The sequence below is a fragment of the Callorhinus ursinus genome, unplaced genomic scaffold, assembly GCF_003265705.2.
Source record: "Callorhinus ursinus isolate GAN/ISIS: 27379988/994484 unplaced genomic scaffold, GSC_fseal_2.0 scaffold739, whole genome shotgun sequence".
Lineage (NCBI taxonomy): Eukaryota > Metazoa > Chordata > Mammalia > Carnivora > Otariidae > Callorhinus > Callorhinus ursinus.
In genome coordinates, this window is record NW_027397794.1 from 1 (window position 1) to 17,841 (window position 17,841).

At 51.4% G+C, this 17,841-nt stretch overlaps 1 protein-coding gene across 1 annotated transcript; it reads left to right on the top strand.

Annotated features, from left to right (window-relative positions):
• Positions 1-4,403: 4,403 nt before the first annotated feature.
• Positions 4,404-17,050, top strand: LOC112819186 (voltage-dependent N-type calcium channel subunit alpha-1B-like; the record flags this gene model as incomplete). The annotated part of the gene is made up of 4 exons (XM_025866195.1): positions 4,404-4,428; positions 5,212-5,413; positions 16,468-16,584; positions 16,985-17,050. Coding segments are annotated over 4 exons (410 nt in total), but the record flags the coding sequence as incomplete, so codon positions are not given.
• Between the last annotated feature and the right edge of the window lie 791 nt (positions 17,051-17,841).

Below are 17,841 nucleotides of genomic sequence, written 5' to 3' on the forward strand. Positions count from 1 at the left end.
TTCACCTGGGACCCAGTGACACAAAGAGGGTTAAAGTGAGAGGGTGGGAAAGATCGTCCATACAGACATTAACCAGTGGAGATGTGGTGTGCCATCCCCATATCAGACAAGATGGACCCTAAGTCAAGGCCCTTGGAAGAGGTGGGTGAGAGTGAGGGATTCTCTGGACCGTGTTTAAGAAGAGAGACTGGGAGCCCCTTCAGGAAGCCGGTCCAAATGGGGTCTGACTACTGGCAGTCTAAAGGTGCTGCTGAGAGAGATTTTCAGGGGTGTAACCCTTTCCCCGGGAGGTATGCAGATGGATTCCACAGGCCTGTGGGGCTCAGGCTGCCCTCTGCAGGCTGAAGGATGTGTGGTGTGCCTGCACAAGCTGGGCAGATCTGGGGAGCCAGGGAGCTGGAATAGGGCAGCTCTAGGGAGAGGCCCTGCCCTAGGAGCAGGCTGCTTGGAGCACCGGATATCTGCCTAATTCCAAATGCACATAGTCCCCCTAAAGGCCCAGCTGGAGGAAACTGCACATCCTTGCCATTATGGGGCTCCAAAGACTCGCTGGGGTACCCTTCAATGAAACAGCTGGGAGCACTGATTGCTGTGCAACTCAGCATCCCCAGTGTGCAATCAGTTCAAACGTGGAAATCTGCCACCATGTAATGATTTTCGGGGGTGTGCCCCCTCCTTTCAGAAGGTAACTTTGTTGAGGAGGTCGGAGCTCCACTGGCTTGTAGGGTCCTGGACACACAAAACTGGTTGATCACTGCATACTTCACACACACGTCCCACACAGGGATGTACCTAGGGATCTGTACAGTGAGAAGTTCAGGAGAAGCCTGGTTTCAGGAGCGGGCTGTTGGGGGTACGTGGAACCTATCCATTTCCAAACGTGTACTAACTCAAATGTACCTATTTCCTTTGAAGGCTGAGCTGGAGGAGAGTGGACTTCCTTGGCCGGTGCAGCAGATTAAATGTTCGATAACGTGGTATCTCTGTATAATAGACACCTGTGAGGACTGACGAAGCTGGGGATCGAACAGGCAGACGGTCCTGGGGCTGATAGTCACCACATTAAAATTGCTGCCAAAGAAATAGTTGTGGGGCATTGATCCCACAGCCAGGTGGCCAGCAGATGGGTTGGGACCAGGTTGTCCTCCACAGGCCTGAGAGACCCCAGCTGACAGTGGCAGGCTGGGGAGGTACCTACTGCTTATGCACAAAATATGGAGGTCCAGATAGGCAGGAACCCGGAACAGGGCAAGAATCTTGAAAGGCTGGGTCTTGGGAGGGGGTTCTTGGGCCCACAAGAACTTACCCTTTCCAACAAAAATGTGCTTTGAGACTGAAGGAGAATGGACTGCCTTTCCAGGACCGAGACGACTTGGGCTGCAGGAGTAATACTCATGGGTACACCTGGGAGCTTTAATTACAGGTAAGCCCTAGAACCGAAGGCAACCATTCGGAATGCGACTGAGCTGTGCAGATTTAAAACTGAGACTCAGAAATATTTTAGGGGGATGAACTTTCCATGGAACGGAGACTATGCACATGGTTGGGAACAAAGGAACTCCAGGCCAGGGAAAAATAAGAAAGGGGTTAAAGTTCAGGGTTTTGGTTACAGGTTTGGATAGTGTCAGGGATAGGATTTATGGTTTGGGGGTAGGATTTAATGTTAGGGTACGGGTTAGGGTATTGGTTAGGGTACGGGTTAGGGTTAGGCTACAGGCTAGTGTAAGGGTTAGGATTAGGGTATGGGTTAGGGTTAAGGTACGGGTTATGGTACAGGTTGGGTTATGGGTTAGGGGTTAGGGTTTAGGTGACGGGTATGGGTTAGGGTACGGGTTAGGGTTAGGGTACGGTTAGTCTCTGGACCGAGACTTGCGGGAATAAAGCAGTCAGGAGCCCACCTAAGGTTGGGGTTAGGGCCTAGGGGCATGGCAGATAGAGCTCTCCTGCTCTCAATGCTTTCAGAAGTGTCAAATGGTGCATTTTGCTTTGTGGTGTCAGTCTGTGTCCTCCTGTAATGCTCAGGTGGCCCAAATCCTTGGGGCATGGAGCCAGGGACCTAGGGAGAGACCTCTCAGAAGCCACGTGATGGTTAGTGTTAGGGCCCATGTGCACGGCACCCCTGGTGTGCGGGAACTGTGGCGAGCTAGGGATGGGCGGAGTGTCTTGAGGGCAGGAGTCACATTGAATGTCAGGCTCAGGCGGTGCAGAAATTTCAGTTTCGCCGGGATGGGCATTCAGAGTTCTGCTCCGAGCATTTCCCAGAGTTCCCAGTGGTGTGGTTTCCTTCTGGGTGGCAGCCTGAATCCCTTGATAATGCTCGGCTGTCCCGAATACCTGGTGCTTTGGAGCAAGGCTCTGGGGAGAGACACTCAGAAGCCAACCTAGGGTTAGGCTTAGGGCTTAGGGGCATGACAGGCCTGATGTGCCAGCGCTGTGATGAGTTTCCCAGGGTCTGAGTTGAGGCCGTGGGTCGGGGGGGTTAGTATCAGGCTCAGGGATTGCGGCCTGGGAACATTGAGATCGGGGTTCGTTGGGATGGACCGGTACAGTTCTCCTGCTCAGAATGCTTACCAGAGTTCCCAATGGCACATTTTCCTTTGAGGTGGCAGGTTGAGTCCTCTGATACTTGTCAGGTGTCCCAAATCCCTGTGGCTTTGGAACCAGTTCTAGGGACAGAACACTCAGAAGCCAACCTAGGGTGAGGCTTAGGGCTTAGGGTCATGACAGGCCTGATGTGCCGACGCTGTGATGAGCTTCCTGGGGACTGAGTTGAGTCCGTGGTTCAGGAGGGAGTATCAGGCTCAGAGATTGCGGCCTGGGCACGTTGAACTCGGGGTTCGTTGGGATGGATGGACATAGTTCTCCTGCTCGGAATGCTTACCGGACTTCCCATTGGCACGTTTTCCTTTTTAGTGGCAGGCTGAGTCCTCTGGCACTGGTCAGGTGTCCCAGATCCTTGGGGCTTTGGAGCCAGGCTCTGGGGACAGAGGGCTCAGAAGCCAACCTAGGGTTAGGCTTACGGCTTAGGGGCATGACAGGCGCTTCCCTGGGTCTGAGTTGAGGCCATGGGTCAGGTTGAGTGTCAGGCTCAGGGTTAGCCACCAGAGGGCGCCAAATTTGTGCGTTGGCTGGGATGGGCATTCAGAGTTCTTGTGTTCTGACCGCTCTCTGGAGTTCCAAGTAGTGTTTTTTAATTCTTTTTGGCAAGCTGAGTCCTCTGGTGTCACTTAGCTATTGCCATCCCTGGGGCTTTGTAGCCAGGCTTCTTGGGACAGAAGCTCAGAAGCTAATCTAGGGATAGGCTTACTGCCTAGGGTCATTTCAGGCCCCATCTGCCCACGCTGGGGCAAGCTTGGGGGGCAGTGGATCTGAGTTGGGGCGTGGGTCAGGGTGAGAGTGAAGCTCACCGTTTGCGGGCAGAGGGCCGTTGAAAGTGGCATTTCGCTGGGATGGGTACGCAGAGTGCTCCTACTCGGAAACGTTTGCCACAGGTTCACAATGGTGTGGTTTCCTTCTGGGAGACAGGCTGCATCCTCTGGTATTGCTCAGGTGCCCCCAGTCCCTGTGGCTTTAGAGCCAGGCCTCTGGGACCAGAGCCCTCAGAGGTCCAAGAGGGATAGGGTGAGGGCCTAGGGGCAGGGCAGGCCCGATGTACCAGCACTGTGGCCTGCTTCCCGGGGGTTTGTCTGAAGGTCCTGGGTGAGGTGGAAAGTCAGGCTCAGGGTTTGTCGCTAGAGGGCGCAAAATTTGTCCATTCCTTGGCATGGGCATTCAGAGTCCTCCTGCTCTGATTGCTTTCAGGAGTGTGAATGGTGTGTTTACTTTCTGGGTGGCAGCCTGAGTCCCTCAATAATGCTCGGGTGTCCCGAATCTGTGGGGCTTTGTAGCCAGGTTCTGGGGACTGACCCTTCAGAAGCCAACCGAGGTTGAGTGTTAGCACATAGGGACATGGGAGGCCTAATATGCCAGCGCTGTTTCGAGGTTCCCGGCGGTGGGGGTCAAGGGCGTGGGTCAGCGTGAGGGTCTTGCTCTTTTTTTCAGCCAGGGGACCGCTGAAAGTGTGGTTTGCTGGGATGGGCATGACACGTTCTCCTGCTGTGTATCCTTTCTGGAGTTCCTAACAGCGGGCTTTCTTTCTGGGTGGAAGGTAAGTCCTCTGGTATTGTTCTGGAGTGAACCCTAGGGAACAAAGCACTCAGGAGCCAACCAAGGGTTGGGGTTAGGGTCTAGGGGTTAGAGCGTAGGGGTTAGGGCATAGGGGTTAGGGTGTAGGGCCTAGGGTTAAGCTTAGGGTTAGGGCCTAAGGTAGGGCCAGGGTTAGGGTTAGGGCCTAGGGTTAGTGCATAGGGTTAGGGTTAGGGGTTAGGGTACAGGAGCTCTGGGCTCTGCTGACACTGTCACAGTGTCCACAGGAGAAGGGCGGCCCACGTGAGTGCTCACTGGCTCATTGTGTCAGATCACGCTAGAGCAGAGGGGCAGCTTGGGCATGGAGTCTCAAACTGTGCATCCGTTTGTGTTCTAGTCTTCCAGCAAATACACCATAGGCCCTTGCACCCACCAGGTAAGACATGGCTCTGCCTTCTAGGAGCGGGCAACCTGGAAAGAGAACGAGATTAAGACAAAGTACACAGCATAGTGATCTCCTGAAAATCGTTTTTGAGTGGCTGAAGGCCTGAGGAAGAATGGGTCTATTTTGTGTCTCCCTGTGCTACACTTCTGGCCTCAGTTAAGGGTAGACAGTGGGATGTATTTATTTAGTGCCACACTGGATGACTGGGGACTTCCTTTGGGGCTGGGAGGAGCACCGCTCAGAAGGTAGGGTCAATGCTGCGCCAGGAACCCAGGACTTTCTAAAGGCAGGTGAAGCTGGGTATGAACTGGTGAGCTGGGCCTGAGCAGGTGTGAGCCAGGAGTAAGCAGGGCAGGACAGAATTCCTGGGCCTCCACCTGTCTTGGGGTTAGGACCTCCGGTCCCTGGAGACCCTTTATGGCCCTCCAACAGCCCTGAGAACAAGCCCTATAGGGAAGGTATTCTACCTCAGGAGACTGCGATCCTGGGGAATGGCCTGGGGCCTGCAGTGTTGAGCATCCCCTTCCTCTTGCCATCTCTGGGCTCAGATATGCAAGCCTCACCTGTGATACAGGTCTTGATTTTCCCATGGCTCTTTCCTCAGGGGTCCCCCTGACACTTGGTGTTTGCCCTTGGTGCAGGGTCCTGAAACACTCTGTGGACGCCACCTATGAGGAGCCGGGCCCAAGCCCTACGTACCGCATGGAGCTCTCCATCTTCTACGTGGTCTACTTCGTGGCCTTCCCCTTCTTCTTCGTCAACATCTTTGTGGCCTTGATCATCATCACCTTCCAGGAGCAGGGGGACAAGGTGCTGTGTGAATGCAGCCTGGAGAAGAACGAGGTGGGTGGCTCCCTCTTCTGCCCCATGTGCATGTGTACATTGGATAACCTGCTGGTCTTCCCTGATGGGCAACATGGGCAGACCCACTGGAGTTCCCTTCCGCATGGGGCTCGCTCATCACCGCATAGCTGGTGGCCAGCACAGGGGCAGGGAGAGACCGAGTGTGGCTGGTCAGGGCTGCCTGCGAGGATGGAAGAGACAGGTGTAGGGTGCAGTTGGTGCCGCAGTGTGGGATTCCTCCCAACCCCACCACGTTCTCAGTGCTCCTTTGTCCCCGGGCAGAGGGCTTGCATTGACTTCGCCATCAGCACCAAGCCCCTGATGTGGTACATGCCCTAGGACAAGCAGTCATTCTGGTACAAGACATGGACATTTGTGGTCTCGCCTCCCTTTGAGTACTTCATCATGGCCATGATCGCCCTCAACACAGTGGTGCTAATGATAACGTTATGTTGGCCCAGCACGGGGGACAGTGGGTGCCAGCTGGGGTGTGTGAGAGAGAGAGAGCCATAGTTGCAGCTGATCACATCCTGGTCACCATGAGATGCCTATAGAAGCCCAGTGCCCTGGGTTCTCTGTGGGCTGAGATGGTGAGAGTGTCCTGGGAGAAAACAGGGAGAGCAGGGACGGGTATCCCTACCCTGGGCAGGTGTGCAGTTCTCTCTGCTCTGGCAGGAGATCAAGGCTGGCGTGTCATGGGGCAGCCGAACCTGCAGCCAATGGCACTTATTCCCCGTGCAGTTCTATGACGCACCATATGAATATGAGCTAATGTTGAAATGCCTGAACATTGTGTTCACATCCATGTTCTCCATGGAATACATGCTGAAGATCATCGCTTCTGGGGTGCTGGTAGGTGCCTTGGCTCCCTCTTGGCCTTTTGGTGGTCTGCATTCTGGCTCACTCTCTGTAGGGGGGATTTTCAGGGACTTTTAGCTTAGAGCTGGGAATTCCCCAAGCCCCCAGAGCAAATGTGACATTGCGGGGGCTCCTGAGGAAGGGGCTGCTCCAATACCCTGAGCTGTCTGAGCTCTGCCCTGAGCCCAGTTCCTGGAGACAGGCGGGGCCAGCCTCCTCCTCTTTGGACACACAGCTCTCAGTTCTGCACCTGCCCAGACCCACAGGTGTTTGCTTACCCAGCTGTGGTGTCCCCCCTGGGTGGTCCATCTGTCCCTTTTCTCCTTTCTTGATTAGGGGTACTTCCTGCAACTCCTTGCCTGGCAGAACCCTTACCAGCCTCTAGCAGTAACTGCTCTTTTTTCTCTCCAGAACTATTTCTCAGATGCCTGGAATGTCTTTGACTTTGTCACTGTGTTGGGAAGTATTACTGATATTTTAGTAACAGAGATTGCGGTAAGTAGTGTTTCCTGTCCTTCCTGCGGGCCCCAGAATGGTATCCTTCTAGGCAGTGCTGCTCAGTGCGCCTCCAGGTCCTGAGTGTTAGCCCCTTCTCTCTTGCCAGAGTTCCCCAGGAGCCCCTGAAAAGAAGGAGCCTCCGCTCCAGAGGTGAAGTTGGGAATTGGGTATTGTCTTGGGAAATGCTTTCTCTCGGATGAGAAAGTGGTTTCCAAAAGGTCTAGGCTGGTAGTCTGAGAGTTACCTGGGAACTTCGTTGTAACAACTGACCAGGAAGATAAGAAACTTTTAAATCCATGTGGGTCTGACAAATCTAACAACTTGGCACCAAAGTACATGAACTAAAACCAACAAGAATTTCGAATATTTTAGAATATTAGGTTTGTTTTACGTGTGTGTGTGTGTAAATAAAATGGGATACTCATTCATATCAAACGTACACAGATTATATGTAAAAACTGACCAAGTGTTAAAATATGAAATTGTCTTGACAAATTTCAAGGAATCTGAATCATAAAGCAGTATTCTTTGAGTACAATGCATTATGTCAGCATTAAATGGCAAAAAATCTAATCTCAGTCCTAAGGTGACTTCTCCAGGAGCAGACACTTAAGCTGGGGTTCTTGTACAAGTCATTTCTTAGGAAGCACTCCCGGGCAAGACCATGAGAGGGAAGTTTGGGGAAATGGACGGCTAAGAGAAGGGGGATCAGAAATGGATCTGGAGCCAAGTGCCGGGGTGCATCTGGGTCATCCCCGATGGGGGCTTGGAAACAGGGTGGTCACCCCTCAGAGCTGCAGAGCTCATGCCTCTGTACAGATTAGCCCACCACCAAGGGCTGCACCTGGGGGCTGCAGTTGTCAGATACCTCCAACCCTTCTGAGTACACCCCACGTGCAGGCAAAACAGGCTCTGGCACCACTGGGGAGGAAGGAATATCAGACTCCTTGGTAACAAGACCGCACTGGAGCGCACGAGTGTCTGCTGTTACCCTGGCCCCACTCAGCTCTGCCCACGTCTCACACTGGGTTCACTTCCCTCCTTCTTCAGGATGATGCTGGTCACGTTCTCTGGGAGAAGAGGGTTGGTGACCAGCTAGATCTAGTCTGAGTTAAGTTCATGTTCATTAACTTATTCTTCCTAACCCCTTTTGGGGTCCCCTGAATGGTGGCCAGCCTTCTGTCGCTCTAGTTGCTGGGCAGGATGAGGCAGCCCACACTGTCACCCTATGAAGCCCAAGCCCCTGCTTGTCACACCCTTGTGTGTTTCTGGCTGCCATAGTAGTCCAGTCATAATTAAGACTGGTCATAGAACACAGAAAGGCCCTAGTGAACCCCCTGATTTCCAGATAGACTTCTTCCTACCCTATGCAATGGTAGCTCTTCCCTTCTCCATTCCCAGCATCCAGTACCCTGGCCAGCCTGGACACTCTGCTCTGCCTCCTGATCTTACGGCATGAGGAGCATAAGTGACAGGGGCCCACCATGACTTTGGTGTTCCACAGTGGAAGCCTTCCCTACCCCTTGAGCCAGGACCTCTAGATTTGCCAAACCTAAACTTATGGAGATGATGAGAACAAAGTCTGACCTGGGTTGCTGGAGGATAGTGAGAGGGGCCACCCCTACTTCCACCCCTTGCTTTCTGGATCTGTGTGACAGTTGGATACCCAGTACCATCTCTTGTTTGTCAGTTCATCTTGAAGGACAATATCCCAACCCTGTGAGGTACATCACCAAGCCAGCATTTAATCTATGTCTTTAAGAGGCTTTTTCGGTGTTTTATGAGGTTTCCACCTGTGAAAGATGTTGAATATTATATGCCAGTGGATCCCGAGTTACCTGCTCCTTTTGTACCTGCTTCCGCTTGCTCATTTTGGAGTCGATGTTATGTGGAATCCAATATGGGTAAATCTCTGGTACTTGTGTGGGCCAAGGTATTCCATGGGCAAAGACAAACCCACACCCAGAGTATGAGTGATCCCAGTAGAGACAAATCACTGCCATTTCCAGGTGAAAGGATTCTCATGTAAGCAAATTGCTACCAAGTGGCTGGCTGACAGCCTAAAGCATGTTGCATTGTAGAGGCCTCGTTGTCTTCTGGACATAGTGGCCTGGGTGTCTAGTAGTGGTCATGGCTGGATCAGCCCAGCCATGGGCTCAGGCACAGCCTTAATCTCAGCCATCATGGTCATTCCATTCATGGATCTACTATGTGAACACTGGGGTTAGTGAGAATCGAGGCTGGCTGTCATCTGTTGGGTAAACCATCTCAAGGCCTGGTTTTTAGTGCCCCTACAGTTGTGGATGCTTTGTGGTGGACACTGATGTGTAATACAAGGACCTGCATTTGGCCTCCATTCCCTAGGCCCATGTGGATGCCTTTCCCCAACCTTTGTTCCCTCCGGAGCCCTGGCCAAGCTTTAGCTCTTGCCTAAGTTCCTGTAATCCATACCACAGGCAACTTCTTTCTCCATCTGCACCATGGCTGCTCAGGTTCACCACCTAGAACTTTGCCTCACCACTGTCTTCCAGTTCGTCTCTGTGTGGGGTTCTAGTGACACCAATGTATTGAGCCAACCGCTTCATGTAACAGGCTTGAGTTTTGCCTCCTGGCTTTAGTTATCATCCCATGATATGTTGTGGTAGGAGGGAGCTAAGGAAGACAGGTGCAGCAAAGGTGCAAGGCCTGGGGCACTGGGCCACCTGCCATGAGAATCTGCCCTCTATTTTGAGTGAGGTAGGAAGAGGAGTGACATAATCTGGGTTTTCAGACCAAACCTCTGGCTGAGTATATAGTGCAGGGCACAGGCAGAAGCAGCTAGGCAAGTTAGGGCTTAGTTGGATTATCCCAGAAACAGACCCCAAGACAGGAGTTCAATGCAAGTCATTTATTTGGGAGGTGATCCCTGGAATACTAGGGGAAAAAGGAAGTGTGCCAGGGAAGGGGGGCAGCCAATACATGGTACTATAAAGCCAGGTACCACTGTGGGTCCTCATTGGGAGCCCTGAGCCTCCATTATCCCAGCAAGTGGCGGGGTGACTGGGGTATTTTTTTGAAGATTTTATTTATTTATTTGAGAGAGAGAATGAGAGATAGCACGAGAGGGAAGAGGGTCAGAGGGAGAAGCAGACTCCCCGCTATTCAGGGAGCCCATTGCGGGACTCGATCCCAGGACTCCACGATCATGACCTGAGCCGAAGGCAGTCGCTCAACCAACTGAGCCACCCAGACACCCGACTGGGATATTTTTCAGCAAGTGCTGTTAGCTACTAGTTGAAGGCTACTGGGGAGAGGGGGCCAGAGAATGTTAATTCTCATGTCCTGCCCTTGGAAAATTCTCAGGAAAAAACGATGTTGATGCTGAGAATTGAGTATTGGGCCTGTGAGGATGTGAGTGCCACTGAATGACATAGCAGGGAGCCCAGCAGAGGGTCTAAGGCGAGAGATCATCATTCTGGATGTATTTTCCAGTAGAGTTGCAGATGGACCACATGTCTCTGAAAGTTGAGCAAGAATGGCATCAAAGTCTGAGCACTTGGGAACGTCGATTATCATTAATTGAAATGGGAAAGACTGTGGGTGGAACAGGTTTGTTGTGGACTGTTTGTACATGTGGAGTGGATGCAATTTGTACATGTTAGATTTGAGTTGCCTGTTGGCCTCCCTGAAGGAATCATCCAACAATCCATTAGACAGATGGGCCTGGAGTTTGGAGAAGAGATTCATGCTAGTGTCATAGGATTGGGTACCATGAACATATGAGATGATATCAGATCCATGAAACTGAATGAGATCAATAAAGGAGAGAAAAGAATGAGCTACTGAGTTCTAAGATGCACCAACATTTAGTGACAAAGGCGTGGCCAGAGGGCAGAGAGGTTTTCCAAACCATTAGCAAAGGTTAGTGTGCAGAATGTGCAAGGCTCTTCTGTGAATCATTAAGATAAACAAGAGCAACCGAATGGAAAAACGAAATGAAGGCATAATTGGGCATTTTACTAAAAGAATAAGAAACAGAAATGACCAATTAACATAGGAAAAGCTGCTCACCCTTATTTGTAATTAAAGAAATGTAAAGTGAAATGACATTGAGATGCCATTTCACACCCTCCGGTTTGTCAAATGTCAAACAGGAATTCCAGCCATGCCAATGGTTAGCGAGTGGGACAGCCAGAACCTCCATGCTACTGCTGGGGGTGTTTATTGGACAACCTTTTCGGAAGTGTGGCAGTCCCTAGAAAGCTGGACTTATGCATGCCTGCAGCGACTTAGGAACATAAGCCAGAGGGTGTCTGGGCAGGTGACCTGGAGACACTTTCACACAGAGGGTCGTGGCTACCTTGTTCAGAGTAGCAGCAGTACACACTGATGTTTACGGGACGTGAACGTAGTGAAGTGCCGCACGCACTGGAGGGTGGTGGTCTCCACATCAAGAGGGATGCTTTTCAGAAGCAGAGTTTGCTTGCCATCAGCACAAGTTTGCCCAAGTCCGTGAAGGCTGCATACGGTAGCGTCCCATTAAAAAGGCTAAGAAAAGTCAAGTATAACGCATTTTAATAGTTTGTCATAAGACAGTAAAGAAAAGCAATTATTAACAAGAATTAAGGGTAGCTACTACATCTGGGGAGGAGAAAGGGAGACAGGACGAGCTTCAAAGTAATGGTAACATTCTGTTTTCTTTAAGCTGAATGATGAATATATGGACATTCTATGATTTTTCTTTGAAAATGTGCATCCGTACACATATTTATACATATTCTTTTGTGTATGTGGTATGTTTTATGGTTTTAAAAAATTAGTAATCCAAATAATGCGGGGCAAGTTCTGAGCTGCCATTTTCACATAAAAACCAGGATGTTATGTCACACCAACCATTGGCATTGTGGCATTGCCAAGTGCTTCTCATCCAGAAATAGTTCATACCAGTGTGGTTTCTGGGAGGAGCAACCTGGCTGCTGATCCTTACGGGCCCCGTCCTTGGACACAGGCATCTTTGTTCCCTAGATAAAGGGATCCAGACAGTGCGCTCCTGTGTGCAAGGGCCCAGCTCTGGGGGTTTCTTCATGTGTGTGCCTTCTCGCCCAAGAGGGCGGACTGATGAGCAGCCATCAAGGGTGGGGTTTGCCAGACATGCAGAGAGCATGACACCCAGCTGTCTTGCAGGGAAACCTCCACCTCCAAAGTGGCCCGCACACAAGGCAGAGACCTTCTGTAGCGCAGGTGGCTGGTGTAGCCCAGTGTCTGTCCCACAGCTGTTGGACACACAAGGCCAAGGGGGCTTGTGGTTGTATCAGACGTTGCTTCAAATAAGTCCTCCATGGCTGCTGACATCAGCCCCTGATGCCTAGCAGGGTCGGTGGGAGGGCTGAGGAGCCACTTGGCTTGGAAACTATGCTGTGTCCTGGCCGCTGGCACTCTCGGAGCTCAGTCCTTCACCGAGTTCTGCCGAGAGGGGAAAGATGAAAGGAAGTCGTCATGTGGATTAGTGGTGTCTTTATTTTTGTTCATTTGTAGTCACTTCAGATGTTACTTTGTGAATGCACTTTTTTTTCCTTAGGCAAAAAGATGAGTGTCAGTTCCCACCACCAACTTAATCAAAATAGAGTAATAGTCTTAACCAGGGTCATGTAGAAACAGCATTCCCAAGCAAGCATAAAACTGACATTGATTTCTTTGCCTGGAAATAAAAAAATAAGTGTCTGTGAGTCATCTTTGGATTTGCATTAGAAACAGGAATACAAATGAATGCCACCCTGTCTGCATAACCTACAGATTTCAAAAATATGTTTTGATTTGATGCATTTTAAGCCAAATATGCAAAGTTTACTAAAATCCTAAAATTTTCCAGTGAGGTATTCAAAGTTTGAGTTTTTGCTTGTGTTGATGACTCATTTTCTCTTTTGTTTTCTGTTTTTATTCTTGATTTACCTTAACCTACCTGCTGACTCATGCCATCCAAACAACAGACAACGCGAAAACCATGTCTCCATCTGTATGTTGCGCACCTGCTGCTCAAACATCCCAATTTGTAAATAATACGCAAATATCCATCCATGAAAATGTCACATATAGGAAACGGTTGGTTTCATGACTTTCAACAGTTCTTAAAACTCCTTGCTTTGCTTGCTCTTCTCCTGTTCTTCCTTCCATTTCCTGTGACCCCTCACCACTGCCTTCCTGAGGGTTGTGGTCAGTCTGGCATTACACTCATCGCCTCTGGCCTCTTTTTCTCGGCTCCTGGCCTCCAGCGGGTGCTTCTGAAGGCCCTCCCAGGAGCCACTAGATTCAGGAGCTGGCCTTGGGTCTAGAGAGGAGGTATAGGGTCTTCTGAGTGAAGCGGCTAAGTGCCCAGTTTTTCTTGTTGGGATCGGGCTCAGAATTGGGGAGATTTTTGTAGGACATGAGTTTGGACCTGATCCTACAGAGTCCATGGGTTCTCTTGCACTGTCTCCCTTCTGCTCCCTTCCCCACCGTACCAACATACAAGGCTGGTTCTCCCCGGTGGCCTCTGACGATGTCTCCTGTAACATTCTCCCTGGACATGCCCTACCATAGGGAACCCTCTCTGGGTCTCAGGGCTGGAGGGGATTGGAGATTTTGTCTTCATGATTCAAAAAGGGTTGGTGTAAGGCCTGATGGAGTGGGAAGAGGGTCTGCCTCCCGGGGACAGTGAAGCTCAGGGCTCTTGCACCCAGGCATCATTGATCCACTTGTGCACCCTTGCTCACTGAGCTCGTGTGGAATGCAGGTAGCATGAACTGGGGCTTCCTTCCAGGCCTTCAGGGATGTTTGCGAGGAGAGCAAAGATTCCAGGAGCAGATTAAACTGAAGGTGTGACTGGAAATTTACATAAAGTAGCAAATATTTGAGATTCCTTTTACAAAATGAACATTAACGATAAAGTGATTCACAAGTGGAGCAGAAGAACTTGAGTTGTGAGAAAAACGCCATTTGACGCCACAGAAATTTTCCACTCACTCAGGCCTTTTCGTGGCCTTTTCCTGTCCACTTGGGAAGAGCACCCCCCCCGTGCCCTTCCTCATCCTCCAGAGCACACATCATCACCTGACATGCTGCGCATGTTGGGGTATACAGAGCTTTTCTTTTCTTCATAATTGTCCCATGAGAACAAAGCTGATTAGGAGAGCAGTTTGTTGCAGCATAGACTGTGGCCCCCAGCAGATGTGCACAGGTCACTTTGCTTGACCCTGACTGGAAACAGTGATGTACTTGGATGCAGGAGATGCTGATCCGGGTCTGAGGCCTGTTGATCCCCTTTGTGGGGGCCATGTTTAACAATATCCGGTGTACTTTTAAATCCCTTAAATCTCGGACTCCTCACCATCTGGGCACAATGTCCTAATGTCTCCATCTTGTGGATGAGGAAGCAAGGGGCTCAAAGGAGCCAGGGACCAGTGTACCCTCAAGGTGAATCAGCTACCACATTGAGAGGTGTGGTGATGCATCTTTGGGGTGCTCTGACATTTCCTGATGCAGAGGCAGATGGCACTAAGGAAGGGCCTGGCTTTGAAGTAGTAGGGGAATAGTAGGTGCTCTCTGGTGTGACAGAAACCACGGACTCTGGGAGGATGGGTCAAGCTATGTCCATCTCCAAGGGGTTGGCCGAGGCCAGAGGCGACTATGCATAGCTGTGGGAGGCTGCTGTGTGCTTGCTGCCCCTGCTTTCCTGCATGCGCTCGCATGGCGTTGCCTGGCAGCTCCCGCCCTGGGCACAGCCATGGAGTGCTCTGCCTGCCACGCCGTGCTCGGACTATCTGTAGCTGCTGTCGCCATCTGTCCTCATGGCTCTCTAGGGCTGTCTGTCTGTTGCCACCCCCATCCCTCTCCTGAATGCCCACTGGAGCCCCGAGAAAAGACATCTGGGAAGAGGGGCGAGAACTTGAGTCTCAACAAAACGTAGCAGGTGACTTGTTGAGCTTTGCGTTCATGCACTATGTGGAAGGACAGTGCCTTCCCCTGCCTTGTCTTCCATCCCTTCTTTCGCACCCAGGGCCTAGATTTTCCCCAATATCTCCAGGAAATCTTCTTGTCTGTGCCAGTGGCCTGAGCAGAGCACTTTGGACTGGGCAAATGATAACTGTGTTATTACAGTCTTGGCCCCTCCAGACCCAAGTGAGCAGGTGCTTTAGAGGCCGGGCCCTTGGAAGCTCCCTCCCTTTCCTCTGCTTTATTGTCTTGTACAAAGGATTTCCCAGCACTGTAGACAAAGTCCCCCTTCCATCTCTGTGCCCATCCTCCTGAAGTGACTGGCTCATTTGAGAACCTGGGGCCCACGGGGCAGGGGTGGATGTCTCTTGGACATCCTGTACCAGTGAGATTCTCTTTCCCCAGCACAAGCAGGTGAGGGAGCTCTAGGCAAACTGTGTGCCCTCCAGGTTCACACCTCAAGGTCCACTCCTGCCTTCTTGCTGATCTGGACCACAGTCAGCACCTCCTGTGACTACCAGACCTCCCACCCCATGGCTCCGACATCTAGCCCTCTAGCAGAGACAGTCTAGTCTCCAGCCACCCCGGTGGGAACAGAAGAGGCAGACAAGGGCTGGGTTGGGGCCACTGTCCTTAGAAGTAAGAGTGAGACCTGCCTCTCCACGAAAGGCCTCAGCCCAGCCTAGAGCAGATGGGCAGCCCTGGAGGGAGGGGGGCCAGCTCTCCCCAGGCTCCCCATGCTTCCTGCATATGCTCTCCTACTGCTGCTCTAATTCAACATGCCGTGTTCTTTTCTCTTCATCTGACCACTGAATCTGGTGATACGATGTGTCTAACCCTGAGCTGCTTGCATATGTTGAAACACCAAAGTGGCAGGAAGCTGCTGTCAGGCTGCGTGCGAGCACCTGGTCTCCAAGCAGACAGAGGGTGGGAGACTGCTCAGGGCCACAAGCACCCCCACGTCGTGGACACCGTCCAGAGCCGTGCTCCCTGAAAGGGATGTGCCAATAACTCAAGGCGCCCCTGGCCAGGGTGGAAACTTCCCTCCCAGGTAATCTGTGGAGTCCAGAGTTTATTGCTTCTTTTTGTGCTTGATTTTGAACCTCTTGGATGAGGGAGCAGTGCTAGATACCCTGGGATCTCTGGAGTTGAGACCATTTGCGGATTTCATAAGTGGCTTCCGTGGTGTGGGTCGCAGGGTCGCCGACACTTACCCTTCCTATGGTGACTTGTCTGCAGGCACCAGGAGCAGCCCCAGAAGAGATGTTTGCCCCTCTTCCAGGTCCCAGGCAGCAGGGGCTTTGCTAGCCGTATGGCGAAGCTAAGGGCCCTTCAGAGGCTCTTGGTGAAGAAGCAGCCCTGCCCGGCACTTGGACGGCTTGGCTGTATCTTGCAAGAGGCGGTCAGTGTTAGAGGCCCACCCACAGTTGGTCTCCTGGCTCCACCTGGCAGCAAGGAGCTGCTTCTGAGAATTTTTCTCTCTCTCCCTCCCTGTTGGGTGCAGGGGAGGCTAAAGCAGAGGGGTTTCTTTCATTTGCTGCATGAGAGGTGATTTGCAATGACAAGCTTTACTTTTGGAAGGTATTCAGGTGGCCGATTGCTGCTTTTACCATAGAGCTGTGACATTTTGTTCGATCTCTCTTCGTATGCATTTTTCTTCAGGACCACAGGGAGAGGTGGGTGGGGAGCAGCACCTGCAGTTGCAGGAGGCTGGTCTCCGCAGGTTAGAGAACAGCCTCTCTTCCCTACAGAACAATTTCATCAACCTCAGGTTTCTCCGCCTCTTCCGTGCTGCCCGGCTCATCAAGCTGCTGCGCCAAGGCTACACCGTCTGCATCCTGCTGTGGACCTTCGTCCAGTCCTTCAAAGTGGAGCGCAGGCACGGCCCTCGTGCCCTGACTCTCCACTGTGTGATGCACAGTGCTGTGGCCACCAGCTCCTCCTTGCCACCAGAGCAGCCCCTCCTCGTGGAGGCTCCTTGTTGGCACCCGTTATCCTATTGTAGTTTACAAAGACATTTTAAGTGATCCAGAGAGCATCTTGGTAATGCTCAATGACTCAGAGGTGGGTTCTATGACTAATTATAGAGTAAGGAACTGAGGCGGTCTCTTGGTGGAGGGGCTTCACGGTCAGTGGGGGTGGATTTGCGGTCACTGGGGTCTGGGTGGCCCCAGAGCCCCGGCCACCGTCCACTCTGCAGACGAGGCCCAAGCAAGGTAGCTGGGCACACCTCCCTGGAGCTGCCCTGTCCTCTGTATGTCTCCACAGGCCCTGCCCTACATGTGTCTGCTCATCGCCATGCTGTTCTTCATCTATGCCATCATCGGCATGCAGGTGGGTGTGCCTGATGGGACAGGGAGCAGAAGGGTGGGGCCCTGTGCCCTGGTGCAGAAGGGCACTGATCATGGTCATCAAATGGTATCAATGACAGATTGGCACTTGGGGAACATTTCTATGTTTGAAGCACTTTGTGAACGTAATTCTCAGAAAGGCTGTTCTACCGATAAGGACACGGAGGCTGGGCACCACGGGTTTGGGCCCTGTCACCCAAAGTCCACTAGTGAGGCGTAGCTCCACCGTCTGCGGAAAAATGCTCTGCTGTGCTTCTGAGTGTAACCCCATTGGGCTATTAGGGTGTTGATGGGCATGTTTGATTGGGTGCCGGGCCCCCATGGTGGTGGAGCTTTTGAGCATATCTGCCTGGTGCTGAGTGGCCTGCAAAGCACCCGCTGGTCATTCTGTTAGTCCAGAGAGTTGACCCGACCCTTTACAGGAAATTATATATTACAGAAGAAAAAATTCAACAGGATCACACCAGATCACTGTACTGTCAAGTTCAGCTTGGATAAGTTAGATTGCCTTTATTTTGCCAAAGAACACTTTGTCAGCTACTTGGAAAAACATTTAAAAGACAAAGCAGTGTTCCAGTTTTAAATCTTTAGCATCTGGCCACTTTTCAACAGTAGGATGGTAGATGGATCCAAATGTTAAATTATAGTGGGAGAAGCCATTGTCTTAAAGGTTAGCTGAAAAGTGATTTTTAAACTCTACTTCAGGGATTGAAAAGGTTCTCTTCCTTTAAAATTTGCTGAGATCTGATGCTATTTAAATATATATATATATAT